This window comes from Bos grunniens, chromosome 19, assembly GCF_055505025.1.
Source record: "Bos grunniens cultivar Pamir isolate PY7600 chromosome 19, Bosgru_T2T1.0, whole genome shotgun sequence".
Classification (NCBI taxonomy): domain Eukaryota; kingdom Metazoa; phylum Chordata; class Mammalia; order Artiodactyla; family Bovidae; genus Bos; species Bos grunniens.
The window spans coordinates 11,248,005-11,275,008 of NC_141183.1; the positions used below are offsets into that span (position 1 = coordinate 11,248,005).

At 44.5% G+C, this 27,004-nt stretch overlaps 1 protein-coding gene across 10 annotated transcripts in view; it reads left to right on the forward strand.

Moving 5' to 3' along the window:
- LOC147351213 (E3 ubiquitin-protein ligase RNF213-like) overlaps positions 1–27,004 on the forward strand; it is a 121,694-nt gene that overhangs the window by 66,359 nt on the left and 28,331 nt on the right. For all 10 annotated transcript variants that reach the window (XM_086356521.1, XM_086356518.1, XM_086356525.1 and 7 more), the window contains 17 exons: positions 207–1,362; positions 2,045–2,238; positions 2,682–2,837; positions 3,463–7,068; positions 9,187–9,323; positions 9,728–9,823; positions 10,884–11,002; positions 13,324–13,443; positions 13,948–14,090; positions 14,639–14,774; positions 15,044–15,182; positions 17,790–17,981; positions 18,719–18,864; positions 20,062–20,216; positions 21,399–21,605; positions 21,940–22,121; positions 24,691–24,811. In XM_086356521.1, the coding sequence (XP_086212647.1) occupies positions 207–1,362; positions 2,045–2,238; positions 2,682–2,837; positions 3,463–7,068; positions 9,187–9,323; positions 9,728–9,823; positions 10,884–11,002; positions 13,324–13,443; positions 13,948–14,090; positions 14,639–14,774; positions 15,044–15,182; positions 17,790–17,981; positions 18,719–18,864; positions 20,062–20,216; positions 21,399–21,605; positions 21,940–22,121; positions 24,691–24,811 (7,005 nt within the window). The remainder of the gene's footprint in view (positions 1–206; positions 1,363–2,044; positions 2,239–2,681; positions 2,838–3,462; positions 7,069–9,186; positions 9,324–9,727; positions 9,824–10,883; positions 11,003–13,323; positions 13,444–13,947; positions 14,091–14,638; positions 14,775–15,043; positions 15,183–17,789; positions 17,982–18,718; positions 18,865–20,061; positions 20,217–21,398; positions 21,606–21,939; positions 22,122–24,690; positions 24,812–27,004) is intronic.

Genomic DNA, 27,004 nt, shown 5'->3' on the forward strand with positions numbered 1-27,004 from the left:
AGTTCATTTGTACTTTATAAATGATATCCTTTATCTTCACAACATATTGCTTCCTAAGAAAGAGACTATGGAAATAAGAAAGGAAGACCTTCCATGATCAATCTCATGCTTGAGATGCCACAGTGAACCATGGAGGACATGAACCCCAGTCCTTCGAATTATACATTTGTTTGTATTGTTCTAGACTACATGTCCTCTCTCTGCAGGTGTTCTGCAACGTGCAGAGGCTTGTCCAGTCTTTCATAAACCTTTACTCTGCTGGAAACATGCTGTTCAGGGCCTGGTCAGCCGAGGTGTACTGTACCCCCCTAAAGGGTGCCTCCATCCAGCTGGACTTCTGTCTGGGACTCATGCGCCCACTGGTGGAGGGCGGGCCAGTCGTCCAGCTGCTGGAAGCCCTCTGCCGGCAGCTGGAGGACTTCCTGGGCCGCTGGGAGAGATTCGTGGCAGAGAAGCGAGCTGAGCACTTTTACCTCAACTACTACACTGCTGAGCAGCTGGTTTACCTGGGCTTGGAGCTCGGGAGGGAGACGCCCAGCGACGCTGCCCTCACCATGCTCTCCTTCATCAAAGGCAACTGCACCCCATGGGATGTCTCAAGGGCCTGCAGGGGGCCCAGTGGAAGGGCCAACACCCACCAGGAGAGAACAGTGGTGGAAGACTTGCCACTGTTGCCCTTCTCTGAGTCCAGACTGGTGGACAAGCTGAGGGTGATCATGAAATGCTCGATGACATGCATGCGTGTCTTCCTGCCTCACTGCCTGGACCTGGAGGCCCTTGGCCACTGTCTGGCTCACCTGGCGAGGATGGCTGGACCCCCTGTGCAGCGGGAGCTCTCCCACGGCCTACAGGAGGGCCAGCCCAACCTCATCGTCTGTGGCCACTCTGAGGTGCTGCCAGCCGCCCTGGCCATCTACATGCAGACCCCACACCAACCTCTGCCCACCTACGATGAAGTGCTGATCTGCACCCCAGAAACCACGTTCGAGGAGGTGGCATTGCTCCTGCGTCGCTGCCTGACCCCAGGCTCCCAGGGACTGGGGGTCTATAGCCTGCTGTATGCGGACCAGCTGAGCTACGAGGTGGCCTGCCGGGCAGAGGCGCTCTTCCGGAGGCTGTGCACACAGCCCCACCGGGAGCACTACCGGCTCGTGATGGTCTGTGACTGTGAGCGGGAGCACTGCTATCTCCCCTCGGCCTTCAGCCAGCACAAGGTCCTCGTGACCCCCCAGGCACCCCTCAAGGACATCCAGGCCTACCTGGCTCACCACTTCCGAGTCCCAGAAGAGACCCCGTCAGCCGCCTCCGTGTTCCAGGACCGCATGTGTGTTGGGATCGTAGCCTCGGAGAGAGCGGGTGTAGGTAATAATGGCTGCTGAGTCCCCCGTCCCAGGGACCATCTGATGGCCCTTCTTTGTCCAGTGGGGAGTGAGGTGAGCTCAGATAAGCCCTTCTACAGGTGGGGAAGTAAGTCCCTGGAGGATTGACTCACCTGAAATTATAAATCAGGGCCTGCACTGGAATGGGATACTTTTCTCACCTGGTCCCAGCTTGGCTGAGCCATCTTCCTCCTTTAAACTGGCTTCTCTGCTGTTTTTTCTCTTTCTCTCTTTTTTAAGTCCATTGAATACTTTGGGGTTGATGTGGGTCCTGATCAGGACATACAGGTATATTTCCTCTGTCTTGAGAAGAAACAGATGCCTCCACCTTCAGTCGCCATCATGATTTCCATTCTGTTGACTGCATCCCTTTAATGGTACTCCCTTCTGTCCAGCGACTCTCGCTCCCCTCCCCCATGAAGCGAGCTCTGCTGTCCTGACCTCATTCTCAGACTTCCATCCTTAGTCCCAGGAAGCAGCAGGGCTGTTGGGCGGGGAACAGCAAGGAAATTTGAGGACTCAAGTATACTCAGCTTAAAGTATTCTTTAAGCTGATGTTAGGTTGCATCAGTTTTGAATTTTGTACAAAGAGAAGTGATTTTCTGGACATTCTCACTCTTGATCTGCAGCCCTGGCATCTAATTTTCATATGTTCATGTCAACAGGAAGGTCTCTCTTTGTGAAGAGGTTGCACGGCCAGCTGAGAATGCAGTTTAATGGAGCAAAAGTGCCTCTAAAAGTTATTCGATTGATTGACCCTCAGGTGGATGAGAATGAAGTCCTGAGGTCCCTTCTGCCTTTCCTGGATGCCCCGTATCAGAGGAGACCCATAATTTTCCACTTTGACATGACCTCTTCGGTAAGTCGAGCTTCCCTGATAGTTCAGACGGTAAAGAAACTGCCTGCAATCCAGGAGACCCAGGTTTAATCCCTGGTCGGGAACATCCCCTGGAGAAAGGAATGGCTACCCACTCCAGTATTCTTGTCTGGAGAATTCCGTGGACAGAGGAGCCTGACAGGCTATAGTCCATGAGGTTGCAGAGTCAGACACAACTGAGCGACTAACATTTTCACTTTCACTCCAGTAAGCTGCCCCCAGCTTGTAGCTGAGTGGCTGGATAGGGAAAGACACAGCTTCCACATCCTGCCGTACCCTAGCTCCAGTATAAAGAATTTCTTCTTTCTACATGTATTGATACTCAGTATCATTGTAAGATAGAGCAGAATAAGAAGGTCCTTAGGGTTGGGAGGACTGCTGTCTTTTATGTAAGTATTTACAGACCCACATGATTCTATCCTCAGGTGCGGACTGGTATTTGGGTGTTTCTTTTCAAACTCCTCATTCTCCAGTACTTAATGGATATAAATGGGAAGATGTGGCTTCGGAACCCATGCCACTTATATATCATTGAAATCCTAGAAGGGAATTCGACTTTGCCACGACGGCCTTCGAAGCTGGTGTGTATCAGGGCACTCTCATGCTGCAGGGGCTTTTATTCATGTTTTATTCATGTTTATGATTCCCCACTTTTGCCTTAGCAGAGTAGCTGAGTGCAGTGTTAGTAAAGAAGAATCTTTAAGCTTAGTTTTAAATAATGCATGGGATACAAAGATTCTTTTATTTATTAATAGACCTTAGATTTGTTCTCTTTGGGGTGAGTGCTGTGTGTCTGCGTTAAATGCCAGTGGTGACTGGAATGCAGGAAATTCATGTGCTAGGAGAAGCACCGTCTTTCTTAATGACAGCCAACATGGGAAAGAGACCGCCATTGTATCGGTTTCTTAATTGAAGGGAGTTTTATGCTCATACACACACACAAACACACATGTATGTGCTTGATGGAGAGATTTAGTTCCAAGAGGCTGAGTAGAAAAGGGCTTTGTTACTTACAGTGCAGCTCACACCATGCCTGAATGTGCAGAAGGTAACACCTCATGCAAAGAGGTATCTACAGAAATCCCTTCATGAAAAGTGATTTTTCATAAAGGTCCATGCAGTTTAGACCAGGTTGAGGATTAAAACAAAAAGCGCTTTTTGGGAAATTCAGCCATAACTCATTTCATTTGTGTCTCTCCTTTCCAGAATGCACTTGTCCCCCAGTTCAGTTTTCTAGACGTCTTCCCCAAGGTGACTTGCAGATCTCCCAAAGAAGTGATCAACATGGAGCTGGATCCTCAGCAGAGCTACAAAGAGCCAGGAATGGATCAGAGAGAATTCTGTAGTGAAATATTCCAGAGACCTTACCAATATTTAAGACGGTTCCATCAGAAAAAAAACCTAGACACATTCCAGTACCAAAAAGGTTCTGTTGAGGGCAGCCCTGGCGAATGCATCCAACACCTCCTGATTTACTGCGGGGTGATAAACCCATCCTGGTCAGAGCTTCAGAACTTTGCTCGGTTCCTGAACTACCAGCTCAGAGATTGTGAGGCCTCTCTCTTCTGTGATCCCACCTTTGTTGGAGACACATTGATGGGCTTCAAGAACTTTGTAGTCACCTTCATGATCTTCATGGCCCGAGATTTCGCCACACCTACACTTCACACATCTGACCAAAGTCCGGGGAAGTACACATTCACTATGGATGGGGTCAAAGAAGAAGACCTCGCCCCTTTCACTCTCCGGAAGAGGTGGGAGTCGGAGCCCCACCCATACGTTTTCTTCAACAGTGACCACACATCCATGACGTTCATAGGTTTCCATTTCCAATCCAACCAGAACGGTGGTGTTGATGCCATAGACCACTTGAGTGGGAAAGTAATCAAGAAGGATGTTATGACAGTGCAACTGTACCAGGGACTGTTGCTTCAGAGGGTGCCCTTCAACATTGACTTTGACCAGCTGCCCAGACATGAGAAAATTGAAAAACTGTGCCTGGCATTGGGCATCCAGTGGGCTACTGACCCTGATGAAACATATGAGCTTACAACGGATAATATGCTTAAGATCCTTGCCATTGAGATGCGTTTCCGGTGCGGCATCCCTGTCATCATCATGGGAGAAACCGGCTGTGGGAAAACCAGACTCATTAAATTCCTTAGTGACCTGCGGCGTGGGGGTGCCGATGCTGAAACCATGAAGTTGGTCAAGGTCCATGGAGGAACAACTGCCGACATGATCTACTCCAAGGTCAGGGAGGCTGAAGAGCTGGCCCGCTTCAATAAGGCCCAATATCAGTTGGACACCATCTTGTTCTTCGATGAAGCCAACACCACAGAGGCCATAAGCTGCATCAAAGAGGTCCTGTGCGACCACACAGTGGGTGGCCAGCCCCTGGCTAAGAATTCTGGCTTGCATATCATTGCAGCCTGCAACCCTTACCGGAAGCACACCCAGGAGATGATCTGCCGTCTGGAGTCAGCCGGCTTGGGGTACAGGGTTAGTGCAGAAGAGACGGCCGAGAGGCTTGGCTCCATCCCCCTGAGGCAGCTGGTGTACCGTGTCCATGCTCTGCCGCCCAGCCTGATCCCCCTGGTGTGGGACTTTGGACAATTGAATGACTCGGCAGAAAAGCTCTACATCCATCAGATTGTCCAGAGACTTGTGAAGTCCATCAAGGTGGTGCAGAGCGAGACTCATGTAATCACGGAAGTGCTTTCTGCCTCTCAGGGTTTCATGAGGGAAAGACAAAATGAATGCAGCTTTGTCAGCCTCAGGGATGTAGAACGCTGTGTGAAAGTTTTCAAATGGTTTTACGACCACAGTGAGATGCTCTTGTCTAAGTTGGCTTCCTTTCTCTCTGAGACTGGGGTCATCCAAAATGACTTTGAGAGAGATCCTGTCCTCTGGTCCCTGGTTCTGGCCATCGGGGTATGTTACCACGCCTCTTTAGAGAAGAAGGAATCTTATCGGAAAGCTATTTGCAAGTTCTTTCCAGCACCGTATAATGACAGCAGGGTTATCTTAGATGAGATAACGCGAACCCAGGATCTTTTTCTGAATGGTGTATCTCTGAGGAAAACAATCGCCAGGAACTTGGCTTTGAAGGAGAACGTCTTCATGATGGTTATCTGCATCGAGCTCAAGATTCCTCTCTTCCTGGTGGGCAAGCCCGGCAGCTCCAAATCTCTTGCCAAGACCATCGTGGCAGATGCCATGCAAGGCCAGGCTGCACGCTCGGACCTCTTCCGGCACTTGAAGGAGGTCCATCTGGTGTCATTCCAGTGTAGTCCACATTCCACCCCACAGGGCATCATAGGCACCTTCAAGCAGTGTGCCCGTTTCCAGCAGGGGAAGGACCTTGAGCAGTATGTGTCCGTGGTGGTGTTAGATGAGGTTGGACTAGCAGAAGACTCACCCAAAATGCCCCTGAAGGCGCTGCACCCATTGCTGGAAGATGGATGCATTGAGGACGATCCTGCCCCCCACAAAAAAGTTGGCTTCATAGGCATTTCCAACTGGGCCCTGGATCCCGCCAAGATGAACCGGGGTATATTTGTGTCACGTGGCAGCCCCGACAAAGGAGAGCTCATTGAGAGCGCTAGGGGAATTTGCGCTTCAGACCGCCTCGTCCAAGCAAGAATCCAAGGATACTTCACATCCTTTGCCAAAGCCTACGAAACAGTTTGTAAGAGGCAGGACAAGGAATTCTTTGGGCTTCGTGACTACTACAGCCTCATCAAAATGGTCTTTGCTGCAGCAAAAGCTTCCAATAAGGAGCCTTCCCCTCAAGACATTGCACAAGCTGTCCTTCGGAACTTCAGTGGCAAAGACGACATTCATGCCCTGGACATTTTTTCAGCCAATTTACCCGAGGCAAAGTACACAGAGGAAGTCAGCACCATGCAGCTGATCCACCAGAACATATACGGCCATCTTCAGAAGATGCATGGCAGAGAGCTGGATGATTCTGAGTCCCGTTACCTGCTTGTGCTGACCAGAAATTATGTGGCCCTGAGGATCCTGCAGCAGAAGTTCTTCATTACAGATCAACCAGAGATTATTTTTGGATCCAGTTTTCCCAAAGATCAAGAGTATACCCAGATCTGCCGAAATATCAACCGAGTAAAGATCTGCATGGAAACCGGCAAGATGGTGGTGCTGCTCAACCTGCAGAACCTCTATGAGAGCCTCTACGACGCACTCAATCAATACTACGTCTACCTCGGCGGTCAGAAGTACGTGGACCTTGGTCTGGGGACCCATCGGGTCAAATGTCGGGTTCACTCAGACTTCCGTTTGATAGTCATTGAGGAGAAAGATGTCGTCTACAAACATTTTCCCATCCCCCTCATTAACCGGCTGGAGAAGCACTATCTGGACATCAACACTGTTTTGGAGAAATGGCAGAAGAATATCGTGGAAGAGCTCAAGGTCTGGGTGGAGAAGTTTATAGATGTGAAAGCTGAGCAGTTTCTAGCCAGACCCAAATACAGCCCTTCTGACGTCTTCATTGGGTACCACTCAGACACGTGTGCCTCTGTGGTGCTCCAGGTCCTAGAGCAGCTAGGGCACGAGGCCTTGACTGATGAGCTTTACCAGAAAGTCTCTGAGCAGGCCAAGTCAGTGCTGCTGGCCTGTGCCACCCCTGATGCTGTGGTTCGGCTGAATGCTTCCTCACTGGGCCAGTTCACTGCACAGTCCCTGTCGGAAGAATACTATTACAAGCAGCACCATAACTCCTTTGCAGACTTCCTCCAGGCTCACCTTTGCACAATGGATTCAGAACGCCATGCCATCTTCACAGAGGTGATTATCTTTCTGTATTTTACCCTTTTCCTCTTTCACCTCTGGGTCCTTGACTTCCTAGCCTCAAGAACTCAAGATTCTTTGCAAGTCAGTGTATAGGAACCATAAATGAACGTGTTGAGACTTTTGGTTCCTCTCCGTGGTAAGTGCAAGGAGACCTACATATTTTTACATGTTTAGTGTTACCAAGTTTTGAGTCCCCATTTTTGTGCAGTGCTGTGCACAGTGCTCAGTTCACCAAGGGAAATACCACATTCGAGTACTGCACGAAGGACTCTGCGGATATAAAGATGAGTTGGCACAGGGCTTGTCCTTGGTCAGCATACAGTGTAAGGTTGAAAGACACTCATGAATGGGTACTGTTGATATCCTATGATAGTGTTATCCACAGAGGCAAAGAGGAGCAACACAGATCAGGATGAGGTCACAAACTCATCTTTAAGTGGTGACCATCAAGCTGATTATAAAGTATGGTTTGGAAGGTATTATAAGCAGAGGGTCCTACTTGAGCAAGGATGTCAAGGTTTAAAACACCCAGTCTTTGCAGGAAACCTGGAGTTAATTACTGATGAAGCCTAAAGCTCAAGGCCCTAAGTTCTGAGAGATAGGAGTGAGATATAGCCAGAGAGACTTCATGGAGGGTCTTTTCAGTAGCACCAAGGAGCTTTGCTTTCCTGTGTAAGGGGAGTGATGGAGAAATGTGTGTGGAAATGTGTCCCACTACCTGAGAGAGGAAGGGGAAAAAAGTCTGATAGAAGACTCACAGATAAGATATACCAGTAGTGAGGCTGCAGTACCAGTTCAGTCAAAGGATGGATGGGTGGAATTGAGACATAGTAAGGATTCATATTGACAGAGATAAAGATTGATTCTTTATAGCTCTGGGAGATGGAGGAGGCTAAGGATGACTCCATGGTTTCTTCCTTGGTTGACCAGAAGTTTGGTTAATCACATCTTTATTGTTGTTTAGTCAACAAGTCATGTCTGACTTTGCAACCCCATGGACTAAAGCATGCCAGGCTTCCCTGTCTCTCACTATCTCCTGGAGTTTCCCCAACTTCGTGTCCGTTGCATCGGGGATGCCATCCAACCATCTCATCCTCTGCTGTCCCCTTCTCCTCCTGCCTTCAATCTTTCCCAGCATCAGGGTCTTTTCCAGTGAATTGGCTGTTCGCATCAGGTGACCAACGTATTGGTGCTTCAGCTTCAGCATCAGTCCTTCCAATGAGTATTCAGGGTTTATTTCCTTTAAAATTGACTGATTTGATCTCCTTGCTGTCCAAGGGACTCTCAGAGTCTTCTCCAGCACCACAGTTTGAAAACATCAATTCTTTAGCACTCTGCCTTCTTTATGGTCCAGCTCTCACAACCATACGTGACTACTGGAAAGACCATAGCTTTAACTACACAGACCTTTGTTGGCAAAGTGATGTCTTTGCTTTTTAATACACTGTCTAGGTTTTTCATAGCTTTCCTGCCAATCACAAACTAGTTATGAGCAACAACTCTGGTGGAGCCAGTGATGAATTCCATTTGGGATGGGCTTTGATGTTCCTGTAACATCTATGTAGTCTGTCATCAATTGGATATAGGAATGGGAAGCTCGGTGGCAAGGCCAGCCTGGAGATAATGATTCAGGACCTAGCAGCGTGCCCTTAAGGAGTGTACTGGTTGCACTGTGTGGTGTGATCCAGTAGCAGGGGAGATTTGGCTAACAGCTGTGGGGGAGACGGACCTCAATGGCCGGCTCCACGGAAAGTTTGGAGTAAGACTGCAAAGGACAAGTGGTATTTGTTCTGAGTGCTAAGGTATCATCACAAGCAGGGTTCAAAGCAGGAAAAGGTGTTGGAATCTAGGAAGAAGATTCAAAGGCATCTTAGGGGCAGGATGAGTCTTCTCTCCAATACCTTTGATCCTGTAGGTTCTGTTTGCCTCAGCACCACCTCATGTTAGAAAACTCCTCTGGGTTTGGATTCCCAGTTGGATCTGTGTACCAATTGCACAATGAGGAGCCCATAGAAGATATTTGCTGAGCATCCTCATGTTTCTTGGATCTGAATCTAGGAGACAACACTTTCTTGCATTCCACAGAATGATTTTAATTTCCTGCCTTTGCAGATCACTACATTCTCCAGGCTGCTAACCAGCCATGACTGTGAACTTTTAGAATCAGAAGTAAAGGACTGGGCTGTGAAACTCACCATCCTGTCACTGCAGCAGTTTGACACCGAGTGCTCTTTCCTCAAGGAGGTTCGGTGAGGATCCCCGCCCTGCCTTCCTGCTCCTCTCCCTCCTCAGGACCGAGCACTTTGTATTTCATATGTGTGACTATTAACCACTGGTGTTTGCTAACCAGCTTGGCTAGTGAACCTTGAGAACATGTGACTCTGAAAAGGAGGCGTTTTACTTCTCCAAGTGTCCTGATCTCTGTTATCCTCTGTGAAAACATCCTTTTTGAATCCAGCATCCTTATGTCTCATTAGGAGGCATCTATTGGGGCTTTTTTCTCTCTCCGCTGGAATGTCTACTCACCTTATAGAGGAAAATCCCACTTGAATAGTTTTCCTATATACCCCTTATGTTTCCCGTCACTTTGGAGAATATTATCACCAACTTTTAGGACGGAAAACTCACTTGGATAATTTCCTTTTTCTTTCAGAAACTGCTTAGCTCACACAGCCAGTTGTAAAATCCTTGTTATTCAAACAGATTTTGAAGATGGAAGTCAGAGTGCCCAGCTCATCGCCTCAGCAAAGTATGTTTTTTTCTTTTTCTCAGAAACTACATAGGATACCCCAAATTTATTCAGGAGCTCCTAAAGAATTTCTTCCTTAAAAACTGTATAGTATCAGAATAAACATAGAAATAAAAATTATTCTCCATTTTTATTCCCCTAAATATGGACTAGAGAAACCAAGAAAGAAAAGGCCCTTAACAATGGAAAAATAGCCAATGCAAGAAGTATAAAATAACAGAATATTAGCAGAATATAAGAGAGTATCCTTGAAACATATTTTAGTTGACATGATTTGGTCATTATTCATTTTAAATTATGTGATATGAATTTACTGCAAGTTCGGGGGCCTTCAGTTCAGTTCAGTCACTCAGTCGTGTCCGACTCTTTGCGACCCCATGAATTGCAGCATGCCAGGCCTCCCTGTCCATCACCAACTCCTGGAGTTCACTCATACTCATATCCATCGAGTCAGTGATACCATCCAGCCATCTCATCCTCTGTCGTCCCCTTCTCCTTCTGCCCCTCAGGGGCCTTAATGGTATTTAAATGCTTTCGGCTGTATTTATTTGACAGCTTTAAGTTGTTTGTAGTGGAAATTTGATGCTTTTAGAATTAACTGCATCCCCTTATTACTTGATGTTAAAATAAAAGTAATTTTTGGACCTTCCAAAGCATTGGAAGGCATATTTCATATCATGACTGTCTTTGTCCTTTGGTTGTCCACAGAAGTCTGTTTCTTGAAATGGACAAGAGCACTACCCTTATCCTTAGTAGCATCTGACCAAGCTTATTAAGCGTTATAAGAGAGGGTTCCTATTCAATAAAAAATGCCATTTCAAAGAAGAGGAACACAGGAATGGGAGAAAGAAATGAGACTATTTAGAGAAGTCTTGTCCCTGTTCTCTTGTAAGAGAGAATAACAAGCATGAAGGTGTGAAATTTATTTAAAGTTAAAAAAAAAGTGAGATGAAACTTTACCTCTTTGAGGACACCCTTCAGCCATTTTGCAATGTTCATTTTGTTTATTTTCTTTGTTTTTTGCTTTGTTTTGTCTTTGCTTTTTTTGTTTTTAAAACAGGTATTCTGCTATAAATGAAATCAATAAGATACAAGGAGATAAGAACTATATCTTAGTCTATTTTATCACAAAACTGTCCCGGATGGGAAGTGGAACATCCTATGTAGGATTCCATGGAGGTAGGACCAAAATATTTGTGAATATGTTTGTATAATAATATTTAAGTTATTTCTAATTTCGTCCTGTGGTGGTGGTGGTTTAGTCACTAAGACATGTCCAACTCTTGTGACCCCATGGACTACAGCCTGCCAGGCTCCTGTGTCCCTAGGATTTTCCAGGAATGGGTTGCCATTTCCATCTCCAGGGTATCTTCCCAACCCTGGGATCAAACCTACGTCTGCTGCATTGCAGGCAGTCTCCTACATTGCTGCTGATTCTTTCCCCAAGCCACTGTTTGGTCCTATGATGTACAAAGTCTAATATTAGAAGATTAATGTTAATCTCAGTGGTCTTTCCAGGTTCAGTGGTAAAGAATCTGCCTGCCAATGCAGGAGACACAGGAGATGCAGGTTGGATCTCTGGGTTGGGAAGAATGCCCGGAGGAAGAAATGACAACCCACTCCATTTCCTTGCCTGGGAAATTTCCAGAAAATTACTATCCATGGAAAATTTCCATGGACAGAGTAGCCTGACAGGCTACAGTCCATGGGGTTGCAAAGAGTTAGACACAAGTGAGTGACTGAACACACACACATAATCTCAACTGTATTTGTTTCAAATGCAATTATATTTCTTAAAGCTGCTGCTGCTGCTAAGTCCCTTCAGTCGTGTCCGACTCTGTGCAACCCCATAGACGGCCTCCCACCAGGCTCCCCCGTCCCTGGGATTCTCCAGGCAAGAACACTGGAGCAGGTTGCCATTTTCTTCTCCAATGAGTGAAACTGAAAAGTGAAAGTGAAGTTGCTCAGTCGTGTCCGACTCTTAGAGACCTCATGGACTGCAGCCTACCAGGCTCCTCCGTCCATGGGATTTTCCAGGCAAGAGTACTGGAGTGGGTTGCCATTGCCTTCTCCGTTCTTAAAGCTGATTGATGCAAAAAAACAAAAAAAAAACTTCATCTTCAGACTCTTGCTACAGCATACAATACTTCATTTCATTATTTGTTGATACATGCTTGATTAATCTCTGGTTCCTCCCCTTTTACTATATGGATAATGCAGAGAGATATTTCCCACTAGCATTGTTCTGAATGTGTGGATACTTAACGCCTGCTTCTGGGGCCAGAAAATGCTATCTTAAATCTCTCTCTTTTTCCTGATGAAGACTCAGCAGATGTTTACTGCGTAGGCACACCTTGTTTACTTGTACTTTGCTTTGTTGCACTCCGCAGACCTGCAGTTCTGACAAACTAAAGGCTCGTGCCAAGTCTTTCAGTGCCATTTTTCTGAAGGCCTTTGCTCACGTCATGTCTCTGAATTATCTCATGTGTTTGAGATAATTCTCAAAAGATTTCAAGCATTTTCATTATTGTATGTGCTATGGTGACCTGCGATCAGTGACCTTTTGTGTTACTACTGCGACTAGATGAAAGCTAGGATGATGGTTAGCATTTTTTAGCAATATAGTATTTTTTGGTTGTTTTCTTTTGTGTATGTGCAGTACAGTATTTTTATTTGTTTACTTTGGCTGCCCTGGGTCTTCATTGCTATGCTTGGGCTTTCTCTAGTTGTGGTGCTCAGACTTACTGTGCGGCTTCTCTTAGTGCAGGGCACTGGTCTGGGGTGCATGGGCTCAGTGGTTCTGATGCACAGGCGTAGTGGCCCTGAGGCATGTGTGATCTTCCCAGACCAGGGACTGAACCTGTGTCTCCTGCTTTGGCAGGTGGATTCTTTACAATTGGACCACAAGGAATGTCCCAAGTATTTTTTAATTAAGGCATGTACATCGTGTTTTGAGACATAATGGTATTACATACTTAATAAAATACAATGTAGTATAAACAAAATGTTTCTAGACACTGTGAAACCAAAAAACTTGTGTGGTTTGATTTATTGTAATATTTGTTTTGTTGGGACCTGATCCCAAAGAATCTCCAAGGAATCTCCTGTATGAGAAAATTGGTGTTCTAGCAAATGGGCAAATAATAGTTCAGGTTAATAATTTCATAGTTAATGGCAAACCTTGCTGGTGTCTCACACCCCTCTACTGATTATGATACACAAAGTTTAATAATACATTTATAAAAGAATAATAAGCCTTCTCTAAATACTTTTTTATATTAGTCATTTCAGTTCTTAAAACTGATTTTGATGCTAAAGTTGTTAACATCTGTAGCATGACATCTATATGTTTCCTGTGTATATTCAAGGGATTAGACTTTAGGATACAAATCATTCATTCAATAGTATGTTAAAACGTCAGGACAATGGTGTATCCCTGCTTACAACTGTCAGGAAGAAACCAGAGGACACAGGGAAGATTCTGGGGCTTGTTTTCCCAGGGCTGTGGCATTCTGTGCACATCGATGACCTCCGGAGATCCACAGTCATGGTTTCAGACATAACTAAACTGCAGGATGTGGCCATCAGCCAGCTGTTTAAACCAGAAGATGCCCCTAAGGGTGAGTCTGGAGAAAAGGTCCTCGGGGAGGTAGGATGGTGGGAGCGGAAGCCAGGAGGTGTGCACTCTGCTGCGAGGACAGGTGCTTAGGCTACTGTACCCCAGTCCAACACCTGCCGTTTGGCAAGAGCTCGGGACACATTTGTTGAACTGAGTATTGTTGAATCCAGGGCACCGTCTGCTGCTTCCAAGGCCAGGAGAAGACAGTATTTCCACAAGGTCTTTGCAGGTGCCTGTGGAACATGTCAGAATCTATTTACCCTGGCTTCCGGATCAGCCTTCCGAGCCCAGGGTGGAAGCTTGGGTTGCCACTGGTGAACCACGTCCAGTGGCGAGTGGAGGCTGATCCGTGTGACTGACGGTCTCTCCCTTGGAGCCCCTTCCTGAGGCTGGTGCCAGGGAAACCCGGATAGATCCCCAGCACACAACGCACACGATGTTGCCAGTGCTCCCCACCGCCACTTCTGCCTCTGAACAGTAGCTCCACTGTTTTACTTCTTTGCAGTGGAGGTGGGACGCCGAGCCCAAGAAGATGGTGAGGAGGTGATGGAAACTGAGGCGGTCACATCACAGCAAGTGGCAGACGTGGAAATGGAGACAGAAAGTCCTGAGACAAGTGATAGCCCAGGCTTCGGACCAGAACATGATGTAAGTTCTCACTCTTTCTATCCCTCTAAGCCCTCGGGCTGTGGGCTCCGCTTCCTTAGACTTACACCCAGCGGTCCGAGGAGTGGACTCAGATGGCCTGGGCTCAGCCCAGCACTCCTCTCCCTGCCTCTGTGAGTGCAGCTGAGATCACCAGCAGCAGACCTGACTTTGGCTTTTCCTGGTGTCTGCTGGACAGTTTTGTTCTGTTGCTTGACCACTGACAAGGTCCCCAGGCACATAGGATGTCTTGTAGTGGATTTTTTTTTTTTTTTGGCCGAACGACATTGCTTGCAGGGTCTTATTAATAGTTCCCTAACCAGGGATTGAATCCAGGCCCACGGCAGTGAAAGTGCAAAGTCCTAATCACTGGATCTCCAGGGAATTCCCTCACAGTGGTTCTCAGGGGAACTTGACAAGGGCATGTGGTGGGAGCTTGGGCAGGAGGAAAACTTCCCCTGCACCCAGTGCCTGGACCTCATCTCTGGCATCACCTGGCTTTTCTTGACGTGTAAGTAGCAGAAATGGAAGGCTTGATTGTCTGTTGACAGATGCAGATCCTGGACACCACCAGGCTGCTGAGAAGCTGTATTCAGGGCGCCGTGGGCATGCTCAGAGACCAGAATGAGGGCTGTCAGCGCAGCGTTCGGAGGGTGTCCATCCTCCTCAGACTCCTAGATGAAGACGGTGAGTACAGAGGTGTGGGAGCCCCTCTTGTCCACACCCAAGCCTGGGCTTCTCCTTCGGTCCCTGAGTCATCCCCCTGCTGTAGCTCTCCATGGCTCCCAGAAGCAGCTGGCTCTCTGGCAATCTAGGCAGGCCTCTGGGATTTCTGTAGACTCGGCCTGGCCAAAGGAGATGGGCTTCCCTTCCTGCTGGGATGGGTCCAGGATGTCGAGTCCACCACTCGATGCCCAGGTATGTGCTGAATGCGTGTCTGCTCTGGTTTTCCACAGCCACTTTCTTGCTGGTCGCTAAGATGCGCCTCTACGTCCTTTTAATGAAGCAGGAAGAGAACGCTATCTGCAATGTGAAGGACTGGGTGGTGAGGGAGGCCTCTAATCAGGACGCTCTACAGGAGGCCGGCACGTTCAGGTACCGCCAGGAAAGGAAGCCCCGGGGGCGGGGAGGGGCTGGGCACAAGGCTCTCCAAGCTGAGGGGCCGCTTCCTTCCATACCTCTGAGAAATTCAGAGCCATCAACTTTTTTTCCCCCGAAGAGCACAAGATAGTCTGGGTGGTAAGTTGTATGGGGTTTGCTAGACTCTTTTCTGTACTTTTGTGTGTTTAAATTTTTTCATAGCAAAACCCAAAACAAACAAAAACCAGAACATCTGTTCTTATCAGATGTAAACTTTTACCACCATGTTCATCACCATAGACATGGGTGCCCTTTTAGGTTGGTAAATTAAAGAGATGATAGATATGTAGGGGAGGGAAGGACGTTTTTGTCCTAGACCTCTTGCATGAAGTTATTTGATAACCACAAAAATAAGACCCAAAGTATTCACTTATTGTCCGTGGTCTTTTTTCTATAAACCTTGATGCTGTGCTCAAGACTAGTCCATGCCAACCTGTATGGCTGAGGGAGAGGCTATTGCTCTGCGTCCTGTGGTGGGCAGTGGGAGATGCTGCCCACCCCATCTGCAAGGTCGTCTAAGACCTGGGACTTCACCAATCTGGCCCTCAGTTTCTTTGACTCCCGGAGAACGCTTGACTTGTCCAGAGGCTTGAATTCTGCGGGGATGTATCTCCACACTGTTGGCAAGAAGGACATGTGGGAATATCTAGGTTGAATGGACCATGTGAGCTTACTGATGCTGGTTTTGTAACTGTAGGGCTTTTCTGCTCCTATGTTTTTCTCTAGTTATTTTTCATTTCTTTCCCTGTTGTACCTTCTGAAGGATCAGACTTGGACCTGGAATTATTTTTGTTTCTCTTGGTTCCTCTGTATGGATTTTAGATAAATGCTTCTTAAAAATCTATATTTTCTATGTACCCTTGACACCACCCCTTCACTTACTGAACTTCCTACATTTGCTGGTGTTCACAGGGCTTCCCAGGTGGCACTAGTGGTAAAGAACGTGCCTGCCAATGCAGGAGACGTAAGAGATATAGGTTCGATCCCTGGATCAGGAAGATCCCTTGGAGGAGGGCATGGCAATCCACTCCAGTATTCTTGTCTGGAGGATCCTATGGACAGAGGAGCCTGGTGGGCTACAGTCTATAGGGTCACAAAAAGTCATACACAACTGAAGTGATTTAGATAAAGACATGCTTTCTTGTTTAATGTAATGTGAAATGAGTTTACTTTGGTTTCTTTATTATAGCCTATTCACAACTGATTTTCTTCAAATGACGTACTTTTCAAGTGAATTTGGTCGTTCTTTGATTTATTTATAGAGCATACATGACTTGTTCTGGAAAACAAGTATGTAACAAAATAAAACAATACTACTTGGCCTTTTCAATGAACTAATTCCAGTCTATTCGAGATAAAATTAAGGACCTTTCAAGTTCTGCCTCTAATCTTCAGTTCAGTTCAGTTCATTCGCTTTGTCATGTTTGACTCTTTGTGACCCCATGTACCGCAGCACGCCTGTCCATCACCAACTCCCGAAGTCCACCCAAACCCATGTCCATTGAGTCAGTGATGCCATCCAACCATCTCATCCTCTGTCATCCCCTTCTCCTCCTGCCCTCAATCTTTCCCAGCATCAGGGTCTTTTCAAATGAGTCAGCTCGTCACATCAGGTGGCCAAAGTATTGGAGTTTCAGCTTCAACATCAGTCCTTCCAATGAATATCCAGGACTGATCTCCTTTAGGATGGACTGGTTGGATCTCCTTGCAGTCCAAGGGATTCTCAAGAGTCTTCTCCAACACCACAGTTCAAAAGCATCAATTTTTCAGTGCTCAGCTTTCTTTATAGTCCAACTCTCACATCCATACATGACCACTGGAAAAACCATAGCCTTGACTAGATGGACCTTTGTTGACAAAGTAATGTCTCTGCTTTTTAATATGCTGTCTAGGTTGGTCATAACTTTCCTTCCAAGGAGTAAGCGTCTTTTAATTTCATGGCTGCAATCACCATCTGCAGTGATTTTGGAGCCCAGGAAAATAAAGTCAGCCATTGTTTCCACTGTTTCCCCATCTATTTCCCATGAAGTGATGGGACTGGATGCCATGATCTTAGTTTTCTGAATGTTGAGCTTTGAGCCAACTTTTTCACTCTCCTCTTTGACTTTCATCAAGAGGCTCTTTAATTCTTCTTCACTTTCTGCCATAAGGGTGGTGTCATCTGCATATCTGAGGTTATTGATATTTCTCTCGGCAATCTTGATTCCAGCTTGTGCTTCCTCCAGCCCAGCGTTTCTCATGATGTACTCTGCGTAAAAGTTAAATAAGCAGGGTGACAATATACAGCCCTGACATACTCCTTTACCTATTTGGAACCAGTCTGTTGTTCCATGTCCAGTTCTAACTGTTGCTTCCTGACCTGCCTCTAATCTTAGTTTGATTTAATCTCTTCTAGTACTTAAAAATGATGTAAAAAACATGAAAAACACAGCTTTAGTGTGGGAATAGTAGAGCAGATGTTTTGTTACTGCCACGAAGGCACAAAATATGAAAAGGATATGGGCATCCCACTATGGTCTGTGGTCCTTCTAATCTGAGCGGACTTGTCTCTCTCACACACAGGCAGACCCTCTGGAAGCGGGTCCAGGGTGCTGTGACTCCCCTGCTGGCGAGCGTGATCTCCTGCGTGGACAGGGATGGCAACCTTGAGCTGCTGGTCAGCCCACACTCTCCGTCCTGGGCGAGAGATCTTTGGATGTTTATTTTCTGTGACATTAAACTTCTGAACATTCCTCTTGTGACAATTGATACAAGGTGAATAGAAGACTTTCTTTTCTTGGGAAGGGAAATAAACCCATAATGTAGCAGCAAACTTAATAGGCTCCCCCAGATGTTTGATGAAATACTAGTATGGATTTTAGAATCACATTGAAGTTGGCCCTTTTTGTAGCCTCAAGGGCATGACAACAGTAACAAAGCGTTGACACAATTCTGAAAAATTCTTGCTTCGTTCTTGACTTTCTTCATTTCCTTGTGCTCAGAGCACCCTTTGCAGTTAAAATGGCCCAGTTTCACCTCATCTGCAGGGGAGGCTGCATGTAAGGGAGCGTTTATGTTGTTTTTCCTGTTCCTCCTGCCAGTGGCAGGAACCGCAGAGCCTGTCCCTGGGCCTGATCTTATGTAACTCAAGCTCAGCTGGCCTACCAAAACTTGGCTTGGCTTTTAGGTGGCTCTGATTCTCTGCACAGGTATAGGGCAAGAGTGGGTTCAGACATCACCAGACTGGTTCTGCCCAAGATTTCAAGCAGCTTTCCAACTGTGGTTTGTCTTTGTTTTGTCTGTAAAACCCAGAGATGATATAAGATCATCCTTCAGTTCTTTTATAGTATAAAAATGAGCTGTTCAGTAGACCAGGGGGCTGTCTTTGCAGCCCACTAAGCTTCCCAGTACTTGAAGATGAAGAGGAATTGGCATCAGAAGCAGATCTCATCTGCGTCTTGAGTGCTGTCTCAGTAACCACTTAATTCTAGTCCTCGTTTGGCCTGTTGCAGGTCTAAAGGAGAGATGTCCTACATTGTGGTGCAGAACTACATGAACCTCCCAGAGAAGGCGTCCAATAGTGTCCCATTCAGCTGGAGAATCAAGGACTATCTGGAGGAGTTGTGGGTCCACACTCAGTACATCACAGGAGATGCAGGTGAGCCCAGCAGTGGTGGGAGGGGATGTGTTCTACAGGAGGAGACCCTGATACCCTGTCATAGGTCATCACCTCCATTTGAGTCCTGGACAACTAGGACACCAGGATGTCTCTGGCTGAGCCCCTCTCAGCAAGTGCCAGTGACCAGAGTAGTACCTTTGCCCAGACCGAGCCGTCATTGTCCTCTGTTGCTCTGTGGTCATATGCCAAGTCATCTGGCCACAGGCATTCCAGGAAAACCCCAATGGTCACACACCACTTTTGGGAATGTCATCTTTCATACGAGAAGTAGTCTTTTCAAAGTTTATGTATAGCTTTTTTTTTTTTAATTATGGCGATCATTTCAGAAGATAGGCAGACATCAGATCACTGAAAGTAACATGGTACATCGACTACAGTTCAATCTTTAAATAAAGGCCAGATGTCTTTTAAGAAATTCATGTCAAAATACTTGAAGATGAACTGAGATTTCTCGATACGCTTTCTGTCACTCTTTCTGAACAAACTCAAAACAATCTCTCTTGAGGAAAGCGTATTTCTCTTTTTCATACCCTATCAAAAACTGACCCTACTGTTCTATGATAGCACATGACATGGGGGCCAGGCACCCCATCCGCTAGAAGGCAGGTCTTTTTGGTCTGAGCAGCATTTGACCCAACTCCCGGCAGGCAGCCCACTTGTTCCTGGTTCACTTTGGTCCTGGACTCCCGAAGCACTTTACAACTTGTGGAAATATTGGTCTATCCCAGATTGTATTCTCTTTAGGGCTAGCTAGACTTTTATGGGGGCTTCCCAGGTGGCACTAGTGGTAAAGATCCCACCTGCCAGTGCAGGAGACATAAGAGAAATTGGTTCGATCCCTGGGTTGGAAAGACCCCCTGGAGGAGGGCATGGCACCCTACTCCAGTATTCTTACCTGGAGAATCCCATGGACAGAGGAGCCTTGCAGGCTACAGTCCATGGGGACGCAAAGGTCAGACATGACTGAAGCGACTTCTTAGCACACACGCAGGCTTTTATGACCAGAACAGAGCATTCCTTCTGACTTTGTTCCTGTTATTTCACTGGAGAATATCTGAAGTGTCCAGAAATGAAGCTAAAAAGGCGTTTGGTGGGTAAGGGGAGTCCTAGTCACCATCACCACCCCAGTGGGTCTCTCTCCCTCCCCGCCCCACCGCCCCCTGCCCTTCCCTGCAGGACTGGCAGAGAAGTTACTAGAACTCTTTCAGAAGACCCCACTGGGAAGTTTTCTTGCTCAGCTCACAGTGGACCAGCGGCAGGAGCTTCTTCAGTGTTACCTGAAAGATTTCCTTCTCTTGACCATGAGAGTGTCCACTTGGGAACAGTTAAACGTAAGTACTGACTCGCGGTCAGGGCAAGGCTGGCGTAAGTGGGCAAAATACCAACATGGAACTTCCTCCACTGCCGGAGCTGCAATGTCTGTGGAACAGAATGTGGCCCAAGAGGAGAGTGGTGTGAGAAAATGCCACTCACACCTTCAGAAGCCTCAAGGCTGGACACTTACCCCACCTCTCAGCACCCCTAAGGCATGGAGATTTTAGTAACAGGAAGAAGACCTCCCATTTCCTGTGATGCTTTCTTTTTAAATGTTTAGTTTTTCTGGAAGAAAACTAGGTAAATATTTAACTGATCATAGCAAGTTAATAATAAGAGTAACTGAAATTTCAATGGAAATATTGAAGATTTCAAACTTCAGTACATAAAAAAGGAAACTGGCAGTTTTGAGAACATACAACCAGCATAATTAAGGGTTAATAAAGTGTTCTTAGGAACCAATAAGAACATCCCCTAATCTTTAAAAACGAATGAAAGTTATAAGTTGACTATTAACAGAATAATTATACAGATGTCCAGAAAACAGAGGAAACTTCTCAGCCTCACTAGTAAATCAACAAGGCATGAACAACTTTCAGCTACCATCATTTTTGTCTGTGGCAAAACTGGTTTTTTAAAAATGGCCAGAAGTTCCTCCAGTGCCAACGGTGGTGTGAACAGCATGGTGGTTCTGTAAACCGTCGAGGTGAAGGGAGAACTTCTGAATAAAATCTGAACTGGTGATTTGATCTTGAGAACATTTTCAGAGATGTGAACAAATATTTTATTCATAGGAATGTTCTTTTCAGTTCTATTTCTAAAAATGGAAAATTAGAAACAATTTACTTGTCAAAACGTGAGGGTTGGACGAGTTAAAGTACAGCCATTTGATTGGTATTGTGCAGCCATTGAGAACAATGTTCTTCAGGTGTGCTTGTGATAGAGCAATGCTTGTGAAGTGGAAAAAGATCGGGAATACATTGTGACACTAATTTGGGGACCACTGGGAGAAGAGGTATGGATCTAGAAATGTCTAGAAGGGATAACACCAAGAAGTAAATGTGGGATACTAGTAGTGTGCATGGTTTTTAATTTTCTTTTTTGTCATTTTTGAATGGTTCTCATTTTCCACAAGCAAAATGTAGCTTTTTAAAAAATACTTTACAAATAATATAATAAAAGCTTGTTTTTCATCCCAGGTTCTGCAGATGGCTCTGTGGTCCTGCATCAATCAGCTGAATGCAGGAAGGCCAGAGGAAGAGGTCTCCTTACCATTAGTGCACCTCGCCTACCACCGTTTCAGAAGCCGGCTACAGAACTTCTCCAGGATCTTGACCATCCACCCTCCAATTCTACTAAGCCTTACGAAAGGCACACAGAACCACACCTGGGCTGGACATGAGATGGTATGGCCCCTCTTAGGGATCTTTCGTGCCTGTAGCCCGGCTTGGCCTCCTCAAGCGAGTGTGGAGGGAGGGGTGCTCCCACCACCACCCTGGGAAGGGGAAGCTTATGGGCCTTGTTCCAACCGGGAGACATCTTCACCAGCACACACGTCAGCGTGGCTTCTCAGTTAGAATACATCTAACTCACGCCTCCTAGATCCCAAGACAATGAAAGAGGAAGCTCCAAGCCTGGAACACAAGAAAACACCCAGGACCTCCGATTTAAGGTTTAGAGCAGCCCAGTGGGGGTCGGGGAACAGACTGCTCAGTCATGGGCCTGTTCTTTGCTCCCTAGAGTCTGGATGTGTTGGCAGCAGTGGCCTGTGCTGAAATGCTGACGGAAAACCTCCTGAAGCCCAGTCCCCAAGCTTGGTTACAGACTGTGAAGAATCTTTCCATGCCACTGGAGCTCCTCTGCTCAGAAGGGTACATGCAGGACTGTGGGATGATGACCAGAACCCTCATCAGAGATATCAGGTAAGACCCAGGAGGCCCAGGCACATCAGAGAGAGAGAGCAGATGTTCCTATTGCAGGAAGTGGGCCTTTCCTCATTCATTCTATAACATCTGTGGAAGCCTACTTAAATGCCAGGCATTGCAATGATCCTAGAAAAACAGAGGAGAGAACTGAGCATTCAGGGAGTGCACAGAGTGATGGGGGTGACACAGAGGTGAGCGGATTATTACGATCCTGCGGGAGAAGGAGCAGCTGCAGAGGACCCCAGCAGGGTGACAGAGAAAGGGCACGCACTCGGGGTAGACTTCCCAGAGGACAAGTCCTGGGCTGGCCTTTAAGGGCGAGGTGGGAGTCACCAGACGTGGGCAGAGGCATGGAACTTGAGTTGTCTGAGCTGGGAGTCTGTGGGGAGGAGAAAGACAGAAGTGGGTAGAGGTCAGGGAGAACATCACAAAGGGTTTCTACCTAATTCACTTACCTTCTCACCTGCTCCTTCTTTTCCTCTTTCTTTTTTATTTTTTAAATTATGAAAGTATGATAACACATTTATAGGAGATTTGGAAGGTACAGAACAAAGTTACATATAGTTCCACCATATATTACAATTATTTCTTAAGTAGATTAATTAAGATTTTTAGTTGTAGTTTTAATATCAAACTCTCAAAAATTAATAGAATGAATATACAAAAAAGTAAAAAAATACAGTAGATCTGAAAAGCACCATGAACCAATTCAACATAATAAAGTTTTTGTAATTTTCACACAACAGTAGGATACAAATTCTATTCAAGTTCCCATAGACTGTAAACTAAGAGACTTTAGAACATATCCAAGGTGTGAAAACTTCATGGTCTAAAGGTATTGAAACATGAAAACGGTAAACACCTTTTACTATTGTGATTATATAACTATTATTTATTCACTTAATACCATTGTTATGATAGGTCAACAGAAAATAATAGAGTTCTATATCAGTAAAACTACCATGTAATAGAAAAAGTATACTTTTTAAATACTTTTTGTATTTAATACTTGTATTTTGTATTTAATATTAAATATTTGTATTTTGTTTTTAATATTTTAAATTTAATATTTTATTTAATATTTAAATTTAATATTTTAATATTAAATTATTAATTTATTTATTATAAAGTAGTATAATTATTAAATTTATTTAATAATTATTTATTATTAAACATTAACATTATAATTATTAAAATTATATTATAAATAATTATAAATATAATTATTTAATATTAAATATTAAAATAAATTTAATGTTTATATTTAATATTTTGTATTTAATATTAAATATTTTGTACTTAATACTTGTAATACTTTTTAAAATCCAGAGGCATATCAGAATTATCTTGGAATTTTTTGAAAAATACAAATGCCCATGTTTTGCTTTTTTCTCCAGAGTTCCAGATGTGTTTCTAACGATTATCCATGTTTAAAAATAATTGGATTATATGATGATTTTTACTTTTGTCTAGTTTGTTTCACTTTTTCTATTTCATATTCAGTGCTCCCGTTTCATTTAGTTTATGTTTTCCAATTTCTGTCTCTTGTTTATTGTTCTTTCTTAAGACTTGATCTAGCATAGGAAAAAAAGTTTTGTACATACACAGATATGTATATGTACATATAAACATAGTATGTATAATTAAAATATGTATTTTAGAGACATGAATTTTTGCTTAGCAAAGAATTTATGACATTTTGATTCCACTTGTTTGACTTAATACGAATAGAATGCTAGATTTCTAATATTTATTCACCATAACGTTGATATACTTCCATGTATTTTGGCCTCTAATATTCTTGCTTAAAGACTAGAAAGTTTATTATCTTAGTGAGTTAAATTTTTTTGAATGAAGCTTGGAACTTCTAATCCAATTCTGAGAATATAAAGAAATACCATATTGTGGAAAAAAAAAAAAAAAAGGGCAGGAAATTAACATGTGATACAGTATTAGAAAGTACAGATTTTGTTCAAATTTTGCAAAATTTTAGGTTAGTGTCCATTATTAGTTTTCATATCTTATTCAAGATTCCACATTGTATTCAGTTGCTTCAGCTGCATACAACAAATTCTGAGAAATTCCCTTTTCACTTTTATTATGTTACAGATATTTTCTAATTTTCCTTGTTATGGCTTCTTATATACATCTACCATTTAAAAGTGGACATTTAATTTCCAAATACATGGGGTTTTTAAAGTATCTGATATTAATTTCTCACTTTCATATTTCTCATTTAAATCTTTTCTTCTCTGCAATCACCCTCTGTGTTTTTCCAGTCTTCTAGTTTTCCTGAGGCTTTCAGTGGCTAAGTCAAAGATTTCTGTTGATAAATGTCACATTGCACTTGAAAATATGTGGGTTATTTTCAAATATTTTTTGATATTGATTTCTAATATAATTCCACAGTGATAAGAGAACAGTCTCTGTATGATTTCAATACTTTAAGATCTGCTCCTTTTCTTAACTTTCAACTCCTGTGCCTTGAAACTACCTCCCTGCACCTCTGCCTTCTGTCTCAGGTGCTTTTTGTCAGAGCTGAGTGAGGGAACCCCTCTCTTGACAGAACCCACTGGAATCGCATTTTCTCCATCTCGCTCTTTGTGGAGCACGTGCTGCTAGAGACGGAGAGTCAAATTCCCGAGCTGCGCAAGCTGGTGACCAACTATGTCTCCTTGCTAAATAAGGTGAGCGCAAAGGTTCCGCCTAGCAGGCAGAGGTCTGCCTCTTTGTAAGACGAAGCACAGTTGAAACATGACCTAACCTCTATCAGTGAGGTGGTATATTCCCTTTCTGCTCAGACAGTTTTATCTGAATATAGTAATGAAAGTGATTTCATCACATAAGCTACTCTATTTGCGGCATTTAATGATTTAATTTTTACCCTCTCCTGAGTGGTAAGTCAAGGTATGTCATTTAGGGTTTCTTGCAGGAAAAGGAACTATCAATGCAGCAAATCTGCTTGGCAGGACTGAAGGGTGGGCTCCAACCAGGCCTCCAGTGGCCCTAGAAAGACCAGCAGCCTGCCCCACAGCGGGAGCAGCTTGCCACTGCCATGATCAGGAAGACGGGGGTATAAGAGAATGCCACTGGACTTGTGGACTTCCAAACACAGTGCTGTTGGTGGGAGCAAGGGCACAGGAAGGCCCATGTCTCTGCCCCTCGACACCCTTTATAAAGCTGGTGCCGCACAGGATAATACCCCGCAGAAAAAGTGACCGTCCTTTCAGCATCAGCGGCCTCTCAGGGAAAACAGCCTCTGCCTCCTGGGAACCTCACACAAGCACTGCCAGCAGCTTTGCTGTGCAGCCTTTGAAATGTCCTGTTTTAACTAGCATATTTCATGTTCTCAAGATGTGTCCACATTGTAGCAGGTGTCAGAATTGCCTTCCTCTTTAAGGCTGAGTAGGATTCCACTGTATGGAGAGAGCACATTCTGTTTATCCAGCCATTTGTTGATGGACACTTGGGATGTTTCCACCTTTTGGTGAAATGCCACTATGAACCTGGGCATAGAAGTATCTATTTGAGTCACTACTTTAATTCTTTTGGGTGTGTACTTAAGAGTGGGATTGCTGGATCACGTGGTAATTCCATGTTTGGCATTTTGGGGAATCACCATACTGTTTCCCACAATTGCCACACCATTTTACATTCCCACCAGCAATGACCCAGGGCTCCAACTTCTCCACATCCCCGCCAATACTTGTTATTTTCCATTTTTAAAATAATAACCCTCCCAATGGGTATGCAGTGGTATCTCATTGTGGTGTTGGGTTTTTTTTATTGGCGTGTAATTGCTTTACAATGTTGTTAGTTTCTGCGTACAACAACATGAATCAGCTGTGTGTATACGTGTGTCCCTGTTGAGCCTCCCTTCCCCTCATCCCGCCCCTCTAGGTCATCACAGAGCACCAACTCAGTGTGGTTCGGTTTGTATTTCCCTAGTGACTAGTGATGTTGAGTATTTTTCATGTGCTTATTGCCCGTTTGTATACCTTCTTTGGAAAATGTCTATTCAGGTCCTTGGGCCATTTTTGAATATTTTATTTAACAGATCAAATTTAGCAGGGTATTAAAAACTCATAATTTCCAAGTAAGATTAGTCCTGGAATTCAAGGATGGCTCAAAGTTATAAAACCTATAAATGTCATCAGTTACATAACAAATCAAAAAATACACTGCAGATGATTATTTCAAAAAGTACAAAAAAAGCTTTTCATAAAATATATAATTTGGTAAACAGATATTTTTGCCGAATTAGGAATAGAAAGGAAATTTCCTTGAGCAGATAATGTCATGGGTATACGTAATATCTATATTATGTTTAAAAACACCTATAACAGGCATCATATCTAACCAGAAAATTCCATAAGCATACCAATTAAACTTACTATCTTATGTCATTAAAGATATGTCTTTCCTAAGAAACAGTGTTTCCACTTCTAAATATATACCCTAGGGAATTTTCCTGTTTCCACTCAGACACATGGAAGAATGTTGGGTCCAGAAATGTTTGTAATTGCAAGAAATTGGGAACATCCTAAGTGTTCATTAGCAGGAAAATAGATGACCAATGTATTTGTCAACAAGTACCATGCAGTAGTAAACATGAATGATCTGAACCTACTTTTACTAATGAAAAATGGAAGTTGCCAAGCTTAGGTATAGTGTGATGTCCCTAATACAGAGGTGCATGCATGCATGCATGGGTGGAAATCTAGTAGAAGTGGGAATTTAGGAATGTGGTTCCCTGGGCCTGGGAGTAGAAAGGGATATACTTGAAGTTGAAAGTACACCTGTAACATTTGGTTATTCAGAAACTGATAAAGCAAATATTCAGAAAATCCCAAGATTACTTAACGCTTGGTGGATACACA